The sequence below is a fragment of the Lepisma saccharinum genome, chromosome 1, assembly GCF_977018435.1.
Source record: "Lepisma saccharinum chromosome 1, izLepSacc3.1, whole genome shotgun sequence".
Taxonomy (NCBI): Eukaryota; Metazoa; Arthropoda; class Insecta; order Zygentoma; family Lepismatidae; genus Lepisma; species Lepisma saccharinum.
The window spans coordinates 91,582,984-91,603,693 of NC_139229.1; the positions used below are offsets into that span (position 1 = coordinate 91,582,984).

Below are 20,710 nucleotides of genomic sequence, written 5' to 3' on the forward strand. Positions count from 1 at the left end.
GGACTGTTTTACACATGTACACCGCTGACTCATACATAAAGCATAAAGTTGCTCCTCTCATTTGATCACTTATAGTAACCTTTTTTGAAATCACGTCGTGTTAATGAAATTCTGCCTCGCCATTTAACCGCTGGGCATCTACTTCAAGGCTTGCTGATTTTTTTTTGGGTAAATTCGGGTTTGTCCACTGTTCAGGCCAGCAACAAAAATGAGCTTTTCAAAGAGACGTACGGAGGTTCAATTACTAACTAAGCAATTAGAATTGAACTCCCTTTGATATCAAAAGTACGATATTACCACTAGTTTGTCATGGTAATCGAGACTGAACGTTTAAACCCTTAACTACTAAGTTGTACACCCAACGTCAAAATAAACAGTAGGCGAATTGTCTATCACCATTTTCATTCAGTCTGTTTTCCACAATTTGATGAATTTAAATGTCGATAAGCACAGGACAACATCTGCTTCGAATCAACACAATTCCACTCCTTAAAATACCACAGGAAGTATAGTAAGAAAGTATGAAAATAGCCTTGGACAATTTGCCTATTATCATTTTTGTCGTTGATTGCACGATGATACATAGACGTGTTCTCTAGACGAGGACAAGACGAGGCCGAGAACGGGACAGACCTCTACAAAATCGAGACGAGACTTTGGTATGATATTTGAAGAAATTGCGTAAACCAAATTTACTTCAGAAATACCAAGATGATATATAGCTGGTTATGAAAAACACACGTCATATATTTTGTTTATGGGAATTACATAGTGATTCCACTGCGCCAGATGTAAGCGGGGATAAACACAGATATACAATTTGAAAGAGAGAAGTTTTAGTTTTTCGACAGAATGCTGGGAAGTATATGTAAATAATTTGAAAGCGGAATAGGAGGAGAATATGAAACCGTTTGAAAGGGAAATATGAGGAGTATATGGAAACAGTTTGAAAGGGAAATATGAGTATACATAAACAATTTCAAAGGAAAATACAAGCGGCATTTGAAAGGGAACTGTGAGGAGTAGAAACAGTATGAAATGCAATTTGAGGAGTAGGTACATATAAACAGCTTAAAATAGAAGCACATGGATCATATGCAAACAGTTTGAAAGGAAAATGCGAGGAGTATACGCAAACAGTTTGAAAGGGAAATATGATGGGTTTATGTAAACAGTTTGAAAGATAAATATGAGGAAGTGTTATGTAGTTTCGAAAGTAAACTTGAGACAAACAGGGCACGTACTTTGAAAGGTGTGTGATCACGACATATAAGTTGGCATGTAATACAGCACATAACGCTATATATAATAAATATGTAATCGAAGTACAGAGCCTGAAAGAACGTTCAATGCCGGGATACGTATTTACTGTGGAAAATGGATTGGTATTCTAGTTACAAGCCGAACAAAACTCAGCTTCAGATAAAGAATCTCCGCCGAGGAAGAACCTTATATCTTTGCACGACGAAGCCCTCCCCGCAAGCCGAAAAAGCAACCAAGGGTAGCAGCTGAAGAGGCTTTATTTACCAACCCCCCCCCCCCCCCCAGACGACGGGATGCGGATTCTGCTCCGGTTGCTAGTTTTGTCTTCAATCATATCCGACCACTAATTCATTTACGGTTTCTGCGGAGAACTCGGCCAGCACTTACCGAAGAGGAAGAGGTCACCACAGCTACGGGTGAGGGTATCTATGCAGTTCTTGTCCTCTAAAGGGTTCCCTTAAACTAAGTACACTAAGTCTTATATGTATCACCGCTTAGAGCTGGCGAAGTGGATTGACTATGTAATTCCGATAAACAAAATATACGACGTATGTTTTTAATAATCAAGTACATATCATCTTGGTATACCTGAAGTGAATTTGTTTTCGGCAATTTCTTCAAATATAAACTATAATAGCGAAGAAAAGTGGAATTTTCATTGCAGTTGAAAGGGTCGTCTTGCTCTGCATGATCGAGCTAGGGCATTGTTAGGAAACGTAACAACCAATCAGTCAACAATGCTTCATTCTTTTTAGACCTTTGTTGAGGAATCATTATAGCTCTTTTTGTTTTCTAGTTGAGATCCAGTTTTTCAACCTGAAGTACTAGTGTCACTCGCAATAAACAATTACTTTATATCTGATGTGGGCCCCCCTGACTGGTGGGGTCCTGGCGAGTGGCCCAATTGCCCCTCCTTCGGAATATTGAATATTGAATTTGAGTTTTAAGTCCATTTTATGCACAGGAAGGCTAATCGGGACTGCATTAACCTACAGTTTAAAGTGGGATCCGAACCATTTGTGCCTCCAACGGGTATCGAACCCGGGACCCCTTGATTACAAGGTGACAATGTTGCCACTACGCCATCGGGGAGTCCCCCTCCCCCTCTTTCAGGCGTGCTCTGAATATAATATTAAGATTCGTATTCAGCATTCATGCACTTTCTTCCAGGATAATATTCTAATACATTGTTGCACTCAATAATAAGGCGCACCTATTTTTATTTTTTTGGTTTTTGGATGCTGAAAATTCAGTTCGCCTTGGATTCGATGGCGTCTTGGATCCGAATATATTTTTGTAAATAACTAAATATACCACGGTATTAGTGCAATATAGTGTAATGTGCTGTTACTGTTCAAATGGTAAATGTAAATTCTAAAGGCAATGGTGGTATTGTGAATGGTCAATATAACAATAACGTAAATTTATTATTACGGTCTTGTTCTAATAAAGTATCGCTTCATCGCACATATTGCAGCATGGTGCCAAGATGTAAACTCTTTTTACATATATTTTAGAAAAATATACGCATGTTGAATTTTATTCGCTCCAAAATTTTGATGCGGTGTCTGCGCCATTATTCCCCAATGTGGGTACCCCTGAATGCATCAACCGAGAATTAGACACACTAACTTCCAAGAAACCGAAATTACATGCACTAAAATGCGTCATCCTTGATTTGATGCATTTCGAGTTCTGCGAGTAGAAGGAGAAAGCATAAGAAACAGTCGAGAATGTAAAATATACGTGCCAAGAGTTAAGAAGGCAGAGTCACCTGCAAATTGGAATATGTGTGTGTTTTTATCCAAGCAGAACAATAAACAAAATTAAATAAAGTTATGCGACGAAAATTACGAGAACAAATCTTGATTCAAATATAGGCTGGTTTGCACATGGCCAATGCATGAATGGACCTTTACAGATCTTAAGCAAACAATGCTGTTACGCTGTGTTTGTTATCTAAATGTGGTCACGCGGGTAGTGTATTATATGTAATAACAGACGAGTCGGTGGCCATGTTTGGCATCTTTAAATAATAAATTAAGCTGAGGGAACAGTGCATTTTGCACCGGACGCGAACATTGTCGCCCTGTGAATTCCATCATTAAGCGATACAGGAGCTTTACATTGTTCTTTTTATAACTTTTGTTTAGTTGTTATTTGATTTTTGTTTGATTTATTTTATTTCGCTTTTCTGTCACTTTTGGCTAATCGCGAACATGAGGCTGAATGGTGATAAGATGAAGGACAATTGATGAAGCACACATAGACAGCACACAACACAGGCTCGCAGAGGTTTATACCGCCTGTGGCTCCAGAAGACAGTCTCTCGTTAGTCTGCAATATGCAGTCCAAGGTTTTGACATCTCTTCTATTAGCTTCAACTTTATAACTTTTGCAGGTGAAAGATAAAATAAAAATAACTTATATTTAACCGTTACTTATCTGGTCTCTGATATTGTTTTTAGCTATTACAATTCCATTTGATTCCCGGGTTCGAATACCGGACTGGTTCTTTTTACGTGTCCTTCATCAATTTCATCATATCATTACACATCCTCGCCTTCGCGATTAGCCAAAAGTAGCAGAAAAGCGAAGTAAAATAAACCAAATCAATCAATCAGTAATTTACCAACACACTCCCTAGCACCACCCTATTTCATCAACACACCCCTAACATTTTTCAAAAAGGGCCAATTTATAGTAATCGGGATAAACAAATTTACATGATCATCATGAACTGGTACACACTAAGCTTGTTGGTTATTATTTGGGCTAATATACCCAACGGACAGAGTACCATGGTATATTTTCTGACAGACAAGGCACTATTTTAACAGAATCTGTATAAAGACAGCATTCATGTTATTAGACACAGTCTTTTTTTCGATATAGATTTCCAGGTTCTTCTACCTAAACGTAACTCAAATATACATGTAAAACATGTATGATGCATGAAATATCTCAGGTCAGTGGGAAGTTAATTACTTCAACTATTTAATAAATCCATCTCCGAGTTTGAAGAAAATCAGTATACTCTATTTTTTTCTCTCTTCTACACTATATATATCTTTACAGCAAGCAATTCTTTCACGACTGCCATAGCTAACTATGGTCTGTCCGGACGCAGGTCCTTCTCGAAACTTAACAAAACTATCTTGAAATTTTGTTCAATTCACAGAGAATGTTTGCGAGAAAAACTGCAAGAGACATAGTGCTGATATTGAAACATACTTTTCTTATTTAGGCCGAAATTGCAGATTGGCAGCAAATAAAAATTGAAGAATCACAACGGAATTGAAAATAATATATCCAAATATAATAATAGTTACTTCAAAAGTAGTATTTTCCGAACACAGTATTCACACCTAACAATTCGGTGGAGGCACATAGTGGTTGTGGTTCGAATCCCACTTTAAGCTGTAGATCCAGTCCCGATTAGCCTTTCTGTGCATAAAGTGGACTTAAAACAACAAATCAATCAATCAATCAACACCTAACAATTTTCCAACACATCTATGTGTTGTTGTTTTTTTAGCAAAAGTTGAGCCAAACTCCAAAAAATATAAGTCTTGCTTTTCAGAGTAGCTACTAGATCTACTGCATTGGACCACTTTCGCTCGAAAATACTCGATCGAATCTCCCACGCTCGACAGTGATTCACTCGAATATATAGATAAAATATCATTTTAATGCGACAATTATCTCGTACAGTGGGATCCATGAGTATTACCGTGCAAATTGTCCATGACTATTTTCATTCATTTTTCTCCTGCATTCTATGTGTTTTTAAGCGATGGATGTTTTATGTATGCTGGTGCATAACTTGTCAACAGCTTGTTTTGAGTGTTCTTTTAATTCTTGAAGCTCTTATTGGGTCAAATAAAGTGCACGAACATGGTGATGGACAATTTGCGCGATATTACTCATGGATCCCACTGTACAAATATATGTGTAAAAATCCGCCCTGCTAGTTTCAGCCCATAATCATCTATTCATTTTCATATATTGCAATGTATTGGTAAGATAGACTAAATCACATTTTTTCATGGAGATGATGAATTACGGTTACACGTGAACTCCTGGGTTTCGAGCGTATACTGATCGCTTGAATGTTCGAGCGTTATTCGCTCGAGCGAAGAAACTGTCCATTCCGTAAGCCATCCAGCGTCATCCGTGCGAACTATTAGACGATTGAGCAAAAAGGCCTCGACGCAGCACTCTAAACCAAGCGTCAAGCTAAGTGTGCAGCAGGTTTTATGTATCAATCCGCGCGAGAACTGAGCTCAGAATCTTCCGTGCCAGTAGTGCCTCAACCGCCGAGCTGCTTACATCGTAGACACTGAGAAAATTCACAGTATTACCAAACGTACAACACATCAAAACCCGCATGCATGTCAAGCAGAATGTATTTTTGCTTCTTTTTGTCTCCTGAAACATACAATTTTAAAAGTACTTTCTGCGCATAGATTATTTAATAAATGTGTCATTGCTTAATATAAATGCGAAATAACTTCTAAACATGAGAGCATGTGTGTATATTTCAAGCACGCAAAAAGAAAAATAAACGAAGATAAAAGTAAACAACGATAGGCCCCTCTTGAATTTAATGACAAATTATTGTTTTTTTGGGTTAGAAAAAAATACATTTATGAAAAACTTCGTTGCTTCGTTCGCAATACACAGGCACTTCAAGTTATACCAGCAAAAAAAAAGCATGATTTGTTATTGGTGACAATCAGGTGCATTGTCTGCTGCTATTACTCTTGTTTCAATTTATGAATCACTTCACTAAACCAGGATTCAAATCTTGGTCTGTCCATTTCTTTGCACGAAACAGTAAATATGCGCCTTCAACAAAGACGTCATTGCCGCCAGTGGGTGAAACAATAAGCCTCCCCCTTCCCCTCTTCTTTTCTCATCGGTTTCTTCAGCCCTGGCGGTGGTTTTGAACGGTGGTGTCCTTCAATGTTAGGTTCAACGTACGCCCCCGGCCCCCTCCGAGTTAAAGCACGTCTCGTCCAGATAATAAACATGTTTCTTATCACGGCGATATCTTTTAATACCGCGGAGATTCAAGCGATCAAGTACATACCTGCTAATGGATGTATTATTTTGTCTGTATTTTACAAATTAAATAACTGTTTTCTTGCAAGTATGCAGTTGTGTCGGAATAGAACCCGTCTCAGTGGAACTATATTCTGCTCGCCCGTTTGGATCTACATATGCGAAAACCTGCTGCAAAGTTGACTCGACGCTTGGCTTAGTAGCTACTAACAGAAAATTCGATTCCCTTTTGAAGAAACAAAAACCAACCGTAATCGTCGTGGCAATGGATATATCCCTTCCTATATTATTTAGTCAACTCAACGAAGTTTTATTGGACTTACAGCTTTACAGGTTGCTGTTTATACCCAACATACATTTTAAGTTATATTATTAAGTCTACGTAAAGTTCATAATGTTCCAAGATAAGGAAGGAAAGGTAGATTAATCAGGATTGACGTCATCACAAATAGGTAAAAGCTACAAGTAGAGTTAACGAATGTATAAATCGTGGACACGAAATGTCTCTTGGGTAAATTCGATATTTGAAGAGTATAATTAAATTTCGGGTCGCTTATGCAGTAAATTAAAATATCAAAAAGTGGTTCTCTAGAAATATCCTTTCTCAGTGCTCGGATCAATTTAGATATTTTTTTTGTCGATCGGTTCTCGAGATAATCGTGAGCAAAGTTATCCAGTAAGCTGAGGCATGAAGAGGGAAATACTCAAATTTTCACCAGGGCATAAGATCACCTAAGTCAAATGCTGCGTCAAACCGTGGGAAAAATTTCAGATATCTATTCCTACCCTCTAAAACCGTCCTTGGCTGTACATTTTCTGCCATAGAAAAGTGAGTACCTGCTGAAAGGTGTGTCACTTGTCGGTAATCCCACACAGGGACTCTCGTGTCTCACCTGAGAAAAGACAGAGGTCTGTCTCCAACCCCCTTCTGTGAAGGAAGGAATATCTTCAACACAACCGCGGACCTTACCCACTTCAATTGTTTGCAGTACAGTGACCTCCTTCGGTGAAAGTCAAATTACGTGCCAAACACGCCCTCTTTGACGGTACAGGACAGTAGTATCTTACCTTACAGCACTCTTGAAACGGTTAGTTGTAGCTTGGAGAATAAGCAGACTTTCATAGTTGCTACAATGTGTGCGTATACGAGGAAGTGGTTCAAAAGTAACACATCTCAAAACAAGAGTGTGTAGAAATCGCATCTAGATGTTCTGATTTTGATTTGATTGATTGACTTGGTGTTTTAAGTCCACTTTATGCACAATAAGGGCAATCGGGACTGTACCTACAGTTTAAAGTGGGATCCGAACCACTATGTGCCTCCACCGGGTATCGAACACGGGACCCCTTGATTTCTGATTTTGAGTTTTGTTATTTAGCGTCGCTTTTCTGCAATTATCACGACGATGAGAATGAGTGATTTATTTATTTATTTATTGAAATTTCCAGTACAGCAGAAGCCATTTTAAACCAGAAAGAAACAACAATAAAACAATAGACTAAGATTAAAAAACAAAAGAACGGATAACATAAAATAAACAAAAATAAAACAAGCCAAAAAAAGGACCAAGGTAAAAAGATCAGTTTCACAAAAGCATTACTTATGTACAATTTTTTCTATGTTGCTGATAAAAAATGAATATGAAGTGAATATATCTATTTGGTTTGAGATTATATTGAACTGATTCGGTAGCCTATGGAATAGTGATCGTTGTATGAGTGAGAGCCTGGGAGTTGTAGTGTGAAAAGTTTCCTTGCTCCGTGTTTTATGTGTAGGCACTCTGAGGGAGAGTTCGTGGAGTGGGATGCTGCATCTTAAGTTTCCATTTATAATCTTATATAGCAATTTCATATCTGCAATGTATCTACGAGTTTCTGGAGTATTAATATGCAGTTTTACAAGAAGATCTCTCTTAGGCAGGTGTCTTAGGGCAGGCACTCTATATCGAACGATGGAGAGGAAAAAGCTGAGAACACTGTCGATCTTGGAGGTATGAGAATGGGCAGCCATGTTCCAGATTGGTGAACAATATTCTAGAATGGGGGACACAAATATCTTGAAGTAAATGGAAAGTGCTTTCGGGTTATTGATTTCGGTGAATCTGTAAAGTAGGCCTAGCATACGCATTGCCTTTTTTTTGTGATGGTTGATATGTGATTATCGAAATTTAGTTTTGAATCTATGAGGATACCTAGATCTCGGTGTTGCGCTTCTTTTGCTAGAGGGAGGTCGGTGAGTGTATAATTGCCTTCAAGAATGTTTTGTTTCAATGAAATTGTTATGTATGAGCATTTAGAAGGGTTTGTGGACAGTTTCCATCGCTTACACCATTCAGAGAATCTGTTAATGTCATTTTGGAGAATTTGCATGTCTGATGGCTGTTTTATTTCTCTCATAATCTTGCAATCATCGGCAAACATTAGAATTGTGCTTGAGATGGGGGAATTAAAGAGGTCTGTGAGATCATCCAGATATAATACAAATAACAGAGGGCCAAGAACGCTTCCTTGCGGCACACCAGATATAACAGGAAGCCAGTTAGAATGAGTTCCAGAAAGTATAACGCGTTGTTGTCTATTTCTTAGATAGTCTTTCACTAATTTTAACGTGTTTCCAGTGATGTTAAATCTGTTAGATAATTTATGCAGTAAATAGTGGTGATCCACTGAATCAAAAGCTTTGGACAGATCAAAGTAAACAACATCTAACTGATTACGATTAGTAATTGCGTTTATGGCACAGGATTGCATACAAGACAGATTGGTAAGGCATGAAGAATTTGGAAGAAAGCCGTGTTGTGCTGGGTTAATGTAAGGGGATGTGAATTTCAGAAGTCTTTTTTTTAGAATTTTTTCACAGACAATAGCAAGTGTGGAAAGGAGAGAAATGGGCCTATAACATGTAGTATCGTTAGCATTTCCAGATTTAAAAATAGGATAATATGATGCAACTGATGAAGGGACACTAACGAAGAACCCCCACGCTCAGGAGTCGAACCCGGGACCTCTGGCGTCGTAGAGTGCTGTGCTAACAACTCAGCCACGGAGGTCGGCTAGCAATCGCATCTGGAAGTATAAGTAAGTGGCGCTCCAAGGAGGCAAAGTGGTAACGTCGTCGCCTTCTAATCAAGGGGTCCTGGGTTCGATACCGCTGAGAGCGCATATTGGATTCGATCCCGCTTTAAACAATGCCAGTCCAGATTAGACTCTCTGTGCATAAAGTGGACTTAACAACAAGTCAAGTCTAAGGGACTTTCACACCATAGCGACGCGCGACACGTACAATTTAGACACGAGCATTCAGAAACAAATGCAACCTATTGTACTGGAGTCACGTGTCGCTTGTGTATCGATCGGATTGGCAGTTACTGTGTATCCAGGCACGTATCTAGAAATATGTTTTGGGGTGTTCCGAAAACCAAGTGTCTCAGGAATAATAATAAAATATAATAATAATGTTTAAATTAAAGTAATTATATTACTTATATATTATATATAATTGCAATACATAAATTTTAATTATATTATTATCACACGATTAGGCCAAAATACTGTATAAGAATAGAGATATAACAGCGCATATTCATTACGTAGTTTACCTGTAGTTAAGATCTGAATAACTTACATAAAAACAAGTGCCCTGGCAATGATATTAATGTCAAATAGATAAATAATTGAATATTTATCGAATAACAAAAATGATGTTACATGTAGTTGGAGAAAAGTAAGTTTGTGATTAAAATTTTATGCATATTATTTTGAGTAATAGTGTACATCAATCATCTATGTAATGTCATTCAAAGCCGTATGGTCCCGGGTTCGATACCCGGTGGAGGCACATAAAATATTTTCATTATTTAATTTTAGTACTTGGTAAGTCTTTCGGCGAGTCCGGACCCCTGGACCCCCCCCTAAATACGTCCTTCCTATCCTTCAAAGCCGTATGATCCCAATATAATCCTTGTTTTATAATAAGTTCAAAGGAAATCATACAACAAATGCTAAACGTATATTTTCATTATTTAATTTTCCTACTTAATAAGTCTTTCGGGTGTTTGTGTGTGTGTGTGTGGGGGGGGGGGGGGTCCGGACCCCCTAAATACGTCCTTCGTATCCTTCAAAGCCCAATATAATTCTTGTCTTCCAATAAGTTCAGAGGAAATTATACAACAAATGCTAAACGAGTATATTTTCATTATATAATTTTCGTACTTAATAAGTCTATCTGGTGGGAGGGGGGGGGGGGTCCAAACCCCAGAAATACGTCCTTCGTATCCTTCAAAGCCATATGATCCCAATATAATCCTTGTCTTACAAAAAGTTCAGAGGAATTTATATAACAACGGCTAAACGAATACATTTTTGATTATTTAATTTTAGTACTTGATAAATCTTTCGGGGGGGGGTCCGGACCCCCTGGACCCCCCTAAATACGTCCTTGCGTGCATCGTGTCGCTTTTCTATACACTTGCTGGACCGCATGTCGCTTGCTACTTCGGTATGTGAAAGCTCGCTAAACCTATTATAGACCAACATCAACACGAGTAGCGTCACTTTTCTAACGCTCAAAGTACATCGCAACGATGAGAATAAATAAATGAATTCGTGGATTTGATAATGGGAAAAATAGATTCTTTCTTTAGCCAGGGCCTATGACACTAACCTTAGGATCGTAGCGCGATAAGCTAACGATCCCGATGCCTGATAATTGCATCCCCTTTTCTACAGACATCGCGAGTTCGATTCCCGAGGTGACCCACATTTTCGGTAACGATGTATCGTTAAGTACAACTGTGTATAATTGTGTCATGAAGAGGCAGCGGACATCAGTCAACAAAAGCAAGTAACTGGCCATGGCGGAACCCGATACGCTGAGCATGCGTCACCCAATAGGAAACAAACTTTGAAAACTTTCCACTGGCGATATTTGTCAAAGCGTCGTCGGGTGCGTTGAAATCCCGCTTGATATTATGTCAGAAATGAAATGTTGTTAACTATCTCATCTCAGTGCTATAGCAATCACATTCATGGCATCTCCAATAAAAATTCTTATATTTTATAGAAAAGAAAATTTGAGGTTTTCAATGACTTTGACAATGACAATGTTAAATATTATCAAATCTTCAATTCAGTGAAAAGAAAATATGATGCCGTTGCCTTACTATTAATAAACACTAGTTTCTAAAGATCTTTCGCTCACGGAATTTTAGCGAAATGCTATATTAACACTTATAAAATAAAGTGTTTGCCAACAGTGATACCGAGACAAAATTATAATAAACTGTTTATAATGTCTTGGTGAAATGTTTGCTAACAACGCATACTGTATAACAAGAGCATATAGGATTGAAATAGTTTATGTTTGCTTATTTACATTGTAGACATTTTCAGTGAAACATTTTTACCGTGAATGGCCATCCAGACTGTTTTTCTGAGCATTATTGTTAGGTAAAATGTTATTAACTGTTCACTTTAGTTTAGAACAGATCTTTAGTTAGGGGTGAATGCATTTTGTATGTGTGCTTCTCTTATCTTAGGTCGCTTCTCTGCTACTTTAGGCTAATCGTGACAATAGTTAGGATGAAAGAAACTGACTGGACAAGTGACAGTATAAGACTCAATTTTCCCTACTATCCTACTACCGTAAAAAAAATATAAGATGACCCTATTCTCAAGTAGCTATTAGCGACCATAACATATTTTGCATAATAATGATTCAGTTTTCAAAGGAATATATTTGTAGTGCACTCAACTTCAATTTATAACCATTATTTATTGCATGATAAAATATTAACATAAAATTTTAAAAATTGCGTCTCATTTTTATAAATCAACAGACTGTTAAATTTTAACTATAGAATATTGTAAAATTTGCTGTAACTTCTACAACAGTCACACAGTTCCGGTACGAATAGCCACAACTTATTTATTTTCAACAACAATAAATATTATGTACAAATTGCGTACTTTAATGGTTGGATTCGATTGTGTTAGATGGTTACTTGTTTCTCATACGTGTATTTTTGTTACATTTTCCGATTTCTATTAGTTTTGTGGCCCGTTTCAAAGCCCAAAACGCCCAAAAGCCCGGGGGTGTAGCCCTCCACTAAATCTTGGTTTGTTCATAGTTATTTTTCAGTGCAGTGGTTCCCAAAGTATGCGCCGCGGCGCTCTAGGGCGCCACGAAATGTTTCAACATTTTCACTGAAATGACACTTACTTATCAGTCCATACATGGTTTAGAATCGGACCATCGCATCAATCCAAATATGTGCTTATATTTTATACACAAAATATTTCTGAATTTGAAATATATGTTTATTTTTAACTTAAGGCAAGCAACTTAACCAAACTTAATGAGCGTTGTTTGTGTTGGATAGGCCTACATTCTGACTTGGGCGACGCGGAAAAGTCTTGAAACACTAAGGGCGCCGTGAAACGGTAAACTTTGGGAACCCTTGTTCTAGTGGCTTTACTATGGTCTAAATCGTCCGTACAACAATGATATCATGATTTAATTTTTAAGTTTGGAAGAAGTTTTGTAACTAATAGCGTTGGGCGTAAGATAAACCTTTTACCATTCTGCTGTAATATATCAATGACGTCGCCAAAAGGGGGCAAGGAAGGTGAAGGACCCCCCGTTATTCCGCCCCTCCAGCAGAAAGGAAAACGAAGTATAAAGAAATGCACATTTAGCCCGCCTTTTTATGTGATATTTAAGTGTATACTAAATGTGACTGCGTACCAGAAAAAAAATGCCCACCACCTTCTCCATCAAAACTATTTTTTTTCTGGCTCCGTCAGTGTTGCATGTACTTTTAATAAAATTTTAAAAAAATAAGTTAGTTGTATACTTGTCAAAATATTTGGTTCTTCTAAGAAATTGTAAAAATTGGATACTTGATTACAGGGAGCTGGGGTTACCAAAATGTCAACATTCTGGGCAATAATAATAATGACGAAAATTCTTTCGATTTGGAACCTTGTTTATCAACTAAGAAACTAACTAATTTTGGTATCTACGAAGCTTAGGATAAAGCATTTCATGCTCTTCATAAACACAGCGTTGCAGTGTACTTTAGCACTTCCAGTTCTCCAAAAAACAATCTACAACAATGACAATACTTATATGAATAAATTATCTAAGAACAATAACGAGTGAGATGCATTGTCCTCCAGATTAAATATGTACACTGTAAAAACGTGACAGCAGAAATTATGGTTTAACGTCAATTTCAATTGTTAAAAACTACTGAAAAAAATTACCACGATTGTCTTAAAATAACACGGGATATTACATAGTTAATTAATTTAATTTTCATGATACAGTGTTTAAAAATATGTTTGTGGCGCATAACTGCAATTTATAATTAATATTATTGTGCATAATCAAATATTGAAATTTAAATTTGAGTTTTTGTCATGTCTCGTTGCTGTACTTAAACTCTATAAGCCTATCTGTCTATATTTAATATTCTGACCCTAAATCCACAACAAAACATGAATGGGTCTGCGCTCTATTAAGAAAAAAAAATTGTGTGTCGTTTTTGTAAACCGTCAGTCTGTCAGATAGACTTATAATTTTAACGATAGAATATTATAAATCTTGCGGTAACTTCTCGTAGTCATGACCAAAAAAAGTGGTAGGACTGTAAAGAAGTCAAATTTATTGCACTTGTGTTTTTAACCTGTAGATGTGTATCGATGTAAAATAACCAATACATAAATCCACATGCTAACTGAGAAGGGAATATTTTAAACGAGGTAAATTTTGGTCAGTAACAGAAGAATGTTTACTTTGTATTAAACCTAAATTTTCCTAAAAGCAACAACAGACCGAAGGATACTAAAAACACTAGACGGGGGTTATAGATTACTAATCGAGAATCAGGGACAGGGAGGTCAAGTTATTAACATTTATTTAACAAAGTTTCAGTTTTGGCATTCTTCGAGTTCAGGAAAAAAAGCTTGTTTGGAACATCCAAGAAGAGTTTATGGAGAACAAAAATCTGCCTAAATAAGCGACGAACAATTGTCACCAGAACTAAATTCTCTTAGTAATTCTGGATATTTGTTTAGAGTTACCAAGCAATTTAGTCAAAACTACCAATTTTTTTTTTTTTTTGTTTATGCTTACGGAAAAGCTTAGCCAAACGTGCTTCGTTAATTTAAATCAGTCAGTTTTCCTGTGCACAATGCAGAGCTTGTTTGTGTTAGTGTATATTTGGTTTATTTGCAGTGTAATTTTCCTAATTATCGAGAAATAATTCTTATAGGTGGAACTTGAAACCCACACTCAAACCATGCACAATCTCCAATCATCAGAGCCTGTCAAAGAGCTTGAAACAGGAATTAATTAATATGTAACTAGAACAAATATTTGTTTAACGTATCAGAACTTCAGAACCAAGGTGTGGTCATTAGATTCTGTAATTATACTATAAACATATTTTTCATCATATTAGAACTAAGCAGACCCAAATAAAGCCGCATTGAACACAAGAAGATGCCGATGTTACTACATTTATTTATAGGCCTATATTTATTTGAAAATTCTGAATACAGAAAGAATATATTTTTATCAGGATATGAATAAATGAAATGAAGAAATAAAACAACAAAATGATGCAAAATAGCCATTGTAGTAATTACAACAGTAATAAAGTCAATTCAGCTGCTTGAACATGTGATGGTAAATGTTTGTATGAGGCCTGCAGGACCACTTAATGAATCGTAGAATGTTTGAATCCTATTCATAAATGACGTTTGATCTAGGAGAAGCTTCTGTGTAAAAAAAAAAAGTTGTGGTATTTGATGTTAGTTCTTGGGTTCCGGATATGAAAAAGTAGCAAGAGCCAACATAATGCTTAGAACTTCAATTAAATAGAGATATTTTCTTGCAATGCTCTTTAGTAGTACAGGTATTTCAAATTCCAGATTCTCATTGACAGCACGTAAGATCTGTCACAAAATGCATTTATTTACGTTTGCCCGACAAAACCCATTTTTGATAAACTTCCGAAACAGTTCATGGTCTGAAATTACATTGCAGATTGGTAGTATAATATTAGCACTAGAAATGAAAACTGATGGACAATGTAATCAAACAATCTTTGTATTACTGGTGGTAAAATATCACTGTTATTAATCAGGTCAGCTACAGATCAAGGGGGTTATTTTCAAAATATTAATCAAATGACAACTAACGCACAAATTATGTTTTAATTTTTTGAAAGCTATACCCTACGCTACGGTCTTTGATGGGACAAAATTTTGTTGATTATGATTTTATGTTTGTGTTGCACAAATTAAATTCTTGTTGTATTGCATAAATTATACTCAAGTTTTAGGAGTTACAAGAACTCATGCGAAGAACGAAGAAATTCGCACGAAACTTACTAACGAAAATTTTCTATTATAGTTCACTTGTTATGTAAAATGACATGAAATATGCTATTACTTTACAAAGTACATAGATCAGTGGCTTAATAATCTACTAACTAACGCAAGTGTTATGTATGTTTTAATTATATACAGTAGTTTATTGCAATCGACTGCGAACGATGTTGACGGTTGCAACTGGAATCTTGTGTTATAACATTTGAATTGACTTCCGAAAAGAAATGTATCAAAACAAAACAATTTTCTAGCAGTCTTTTAAATCTTACAATAACACAATTAACATCATCCTGTTGAGTATTGAAGCATTTTATACTCACTTCTGAACATTATTCTAGGATGCTTAATATCGAAGGGACATAAGAAAGAAGTATTGAAAATTTCTGCAAGTTAACCAAGATGTGTAATAACGTCTCCGCGAAATTAAAACTACCATCTAGTTCGTCATAGAATACTGTGTAAGGAAATGATCAAATGAGATCTATCAAGTTCATTGTTCTCTACAATATATCTGAAAGATATGAACAGTAAATGTCATAGGCTTATTTAAAAAATGTGAAAATGTCTGGTGGAAGCCACATACTAGATATAATTTAGCTGAAAGAGCATCCAAAATGTAACATACTGAGAATTCTAAAAGAAGGCCGGTTAACATTTGCTTCTCTTCTACTTTTCTGACGCACACTTCACACAATTGTGTTTTATATGCATATTACCATCTAATTTGGTCTTAGACTCCTACTATCCAACCAATTTTATAGTTAGCTCCTTAAAATTTTACATTTATTAACATTGCAAACAATGCTAGTGTTGTGACATCCAAAAAATTCTATCGAAATCACAAAAATAGCAAAGGATATCAGTTGTCATTTCTCAAGACATTAAAAATATGGCATTATAATTGGTAAGAAGGTAAGTCATCCCCCTCTGCATTGCACCATGCACACCATGGTTCAAATATATTGAACAATAAAGATAAATCATGTCTTGTAAGTTTTTGGAACACAGTGTGTCATCTGAAGTTGGATTTTTTAAGTCTCCATGTGTCACGATTTTCGGTCTACTGCTCAAAACAAATTCTCGCAAGCTAAAAGTATAATAATAAAGAAAAGTACATGTAGTTATATACAAAAACTTCATTAAAACTTCACATTCAGTATATTTTAAGGTAGTGAACAGTATCTCAACCTGTAGTCTGTATAGATCTATCACCAGAAATATTTTCTCACTTTATATAGAAACTAAACTTGTTAATACCTGACACTTTACCACCAATAAAGCTCTCAATTACTAGATCTCCTTAAATGTGTGTGATATGTATTATTAATAATAACGAGTATTCTGTAGCAAAAATAGAAAGAAATTCACTAAATGTTACCCACATCTTTTGTGTTCTAACACAGCATGTATACTCTCTGCGACAATAACATTTACTTCTCAATGAGAAAAAATAGGCTTAGAATAACTACGATTACGATGGTACATAAGAAACAGACTATTTTGCATATAAATAAACCTGCAAAAATATAATACCTTACAGTATTTTTTGTGTTTATTTGATAACTCGCGGTATCAAAGCACGGCGACAATTTCAAGATATAAATTGCATGCAAAACAAGCTACAACAATATCAGGAATATGACGACGTTAACAACAAATACAACTGTAGCAACAACGGGGGACCTTACACACCAAAACAGAAGCTACCGACACCGTTAGTAGTTTTATAACATATAGAAACAAATGATAATATTCACATGAAGTAACCCAAGTCGAATATTTAATTTCTTTCTGCTTGCAACAAAACTGAACTGTGCTACCTTGAATCAAGCAGCATGTAGCTTATACTTCACTTTTATATGTATGATATAATGTGGTGTATGAAAAAACGTATTAAGGCGAGTCAACTAATGGGCAGAAATGCAGGAAAAACATACAACTACCTTCAGAAATATTACTGTAAAAAGTAGCACAACATCTTCACCCTTGAAGGACGTTTAGAGACCAAATCCAGATATGATCCTGTCGTAAGTATCAAGGAACTCAGGGGCGGAACAAAGTTCTTCCCAAAACTAGTGATTCGGACCGACACTGTTAGCAGACTGTGCTAGGATCTTTCTTGGAAGATGAGTTTTCCGCCAAATCTCTTGTTTTCCTTCTACTCGCATGGGAGATCTGACGCAGGTTCTATTCAATAACCCAGATAGAAAAAAAAAAATACTTCTGAACCAAACAGGTAGTCATGCTAACCCGCGGGGGGCCGAAGCGGAGAGAGGGGGGCGAGAAGCTTACGCTCTTCTAAAAACAAGTCCCCGGTCCCTTAATGATCATGATGCAATTCCCATACGTGGGGATTCCCAAAGAATCATCATTCACCAGGGGCCTTAAGATCCGACCGCCCTCCCCCTCCACCCCCTCCCCTCTCTTAACTCTTTTTATTACCCTCCCTTCCACCTCCTCTTTCTCGCCATTCCCACACGAATTTGTTCCTCCTCCATTGAGTTGGTGAATGCGACTTAACAAATAGCTCCCTGATGACCGCTTACACAAGGAAAAACGAGCAGGTTCGCGAAAATATATATTCTTTCATTAAAACTACAATTTACGTTTCAAATTGCGCAGTCAGATCGTCTTTTTTTCTCTATCTTCGTTTCTCGTGGTTGATTGAGAATGCACACGAAGAGATCAACAAGGTATATAAGAATTTGACAATTTACTGGTGTACATTAGATCATTAGCAGAAAGTATTTTTTTGTGTCCATGAAATTTGATATCGAATATATTTCCTAATTGATGAACTTACTGTATTTTTCTTAATCGTTCTGTTCTTAGATATATCGACAATGAATAAGCATTGTTGTAAACTTATTTGCTGATAAGATTCGTTTGAGATTCCCTTACTGACCGAAATAAAAATTTATTTGGAAGGACTATTTACTATAGATGTATTTATTTAAATTAGTAATATCTCTTGCTTATTAAGCTAGCTAATTGATACTCATGCCACACGGTAACAAAGTATAGAAACGTACATTGTCTTTCGTCGGAGTGTCGCGTGTTGGACAATTGAATAAACATTTTTTTTGTTTTGATGAGATTGTTTCTAGTTTTATAATGTCCTGAAGAAGTAAACAAATTTCATTTTTCTTTTTGTTCGGATTGTTGCGAGTTTTATCATGCTCTGAACAGGTAAACAAACTCAATTTTTCCTTTTGCTGAGATTGTTGCGAGTTTTATAATGTTCTGAACAAGTAAACAAGCCTAATTTTTTCCATTGCTTGGGATTGTTCCGAGTTTAAGAAAAAGATATACACACACACACACAGATTATGACAATCAACTTTCCTGGAGGGGTATACAATTAAAACTGACATACCTGCTTTGGTCTACGACCGTGGGTTGCATCCATGTTCGGGCAGCTAGTTGACTTGATGCCAAGGGTTCTTCTTTCAAGCTGGTGACTGGACCGCGGGGTTGGTGGATGCCGGCATCCTGCAGGCCGAACATGAGGCCCGCAGTGCCACCCCTAGCTCCGGCCTGATACAGCTTTCTTCCCCACGTTGCGCCGACAATAGGATCCAGTGCAGATTGTCGTTTGGGAATGGGTCAGGGACAATAACGGCGGGCTGTCAACCCACGTGGCGCTTGCTGTCTCTCACTGAAACCTCACACTTGGGATTGGGAGTTCGATCCTCGGAGGATACCTTTTTCTACTCCGTTCTCGAGTCTTCGGACATGGAGAAATGCGTCATCTGGGAAATGGAGCCGAGTTCGTTAAAGGAGTTTTCCACGTCGGGTGGTTTTCGGGCGGTGGGGGGACGAAGAAAAACACACCTCCCTCCGCGTGCGTGTGTGCGTGAGAAATCCGACCGCTTCTTTTCAGTGTCCCCAAGACCGATGTCCCAGTGCGTGGCGAAAAGTCAACGGGGACTGCCTTCTACTCCACGTCCGTCCCGCGACAGACACGTTGGACCACAGATGCCCCTTCAAGTAGCCCCTTCGCACTTCATCAGTTGCCGTAATGTGCGGGGGAACCCCCCTTTAGCGCGCACAAACCTCGCCGTGGAACCGTTTCGGAAAAAAAGGTCGGAGAGGGGGGAAAAAGGTTATCCGCATGACACTCTCACGTACACATGGTCCACGGTGTGGAAAAGGGGTGGCGTTCCCGTGGCACAGCGGGATTTCTCTGTTGTCGAGTCTCCTTGCCGAGGTCCAGAAGGTTGGAAGCGCGGGGTTCTGCTGCAAGAGGCACCGGCGACCTCACACACACGACAGCGGCACCGACCTAAAAGCAGATAAACGCGGGATGATAACCATCCAATGCTCGCCTACGACCAGACAATTTGATGTCTGAAGCTCAGGGGATGTGGATTTTGTTGCTCACAAATATTGTTCGTATTCAGCCAACCCTCCCTGGGGCCACACCCCCCCAAGAGACGTATAAACCCGCTTCGTCCGCTATCGACATGTAAACCTCGCCAGAGAAGACACCGCCCCCGGGACGCGCGGGCCAATCGCCGCCCAGGCAGGGGACGGACGGGCCAATGAGGCGAGGATGACGTCACCTCCGCCGGCCCCCGCGGTGTCATAGCATTATCATCTGTTTTGGCGGCGCGCGAAAGAGGGGGAGGAGAGGAGGCGGGGGGGGAGACGCATCGCCCGAGCGTTCCGGGGTCGAGTCACTTCGAGCCGAGAGGGCAAGCCCTGTGGGTCGGGCGTAGCGTCCCTTTGCGTCGGGCGATCGGCACGCCGTCCGCGCGACCCTTTTTCACCTACGCGAGGCGCCGGGACGACCCCAAGACGCTCGGCGTGACTTTGCGATGCCATGTTTGATTCATCCACAATGGCTGCCGGCGGGTGAGCGGTCTACAGAAAGGGGAGGGATTACAAATGAACATGCACAAAGCACATATGATCATGTGGGGACGGAAAATAATATTATTGATACTACCGACAAAGAACAGCCGCCAGCTTCCGTGGT

The 20,710-nt window shown here is 38.0% G+C and overlaps 1 protein-coding gene across 1 annotated transcript in view; it reads right to left on the minus strand.

The window, feature by feature from the left end:
- kn (EBF transcription factor knot) overlaps nt 1-19,988 on the minus strand; it is a 311,766-nt gene extending 291,778 nt beyond the window's left edge. Inside the window, exon 1 of the mRNA XM_083134627.1 lies at nt 19,106-19,988. Within this exon, the coding sequence (XP_082990753.1) occupies nt 19,106-19,236 (131 nt within the window). The 5' untranslated portion in view covers nt 19,237-19,988. The remainder of the gene's footprint in view (nt 1-19,105) is intronic.
- Between the last annotated feature and the right edge of the window lie 722 nt (nt 19,989-20,710).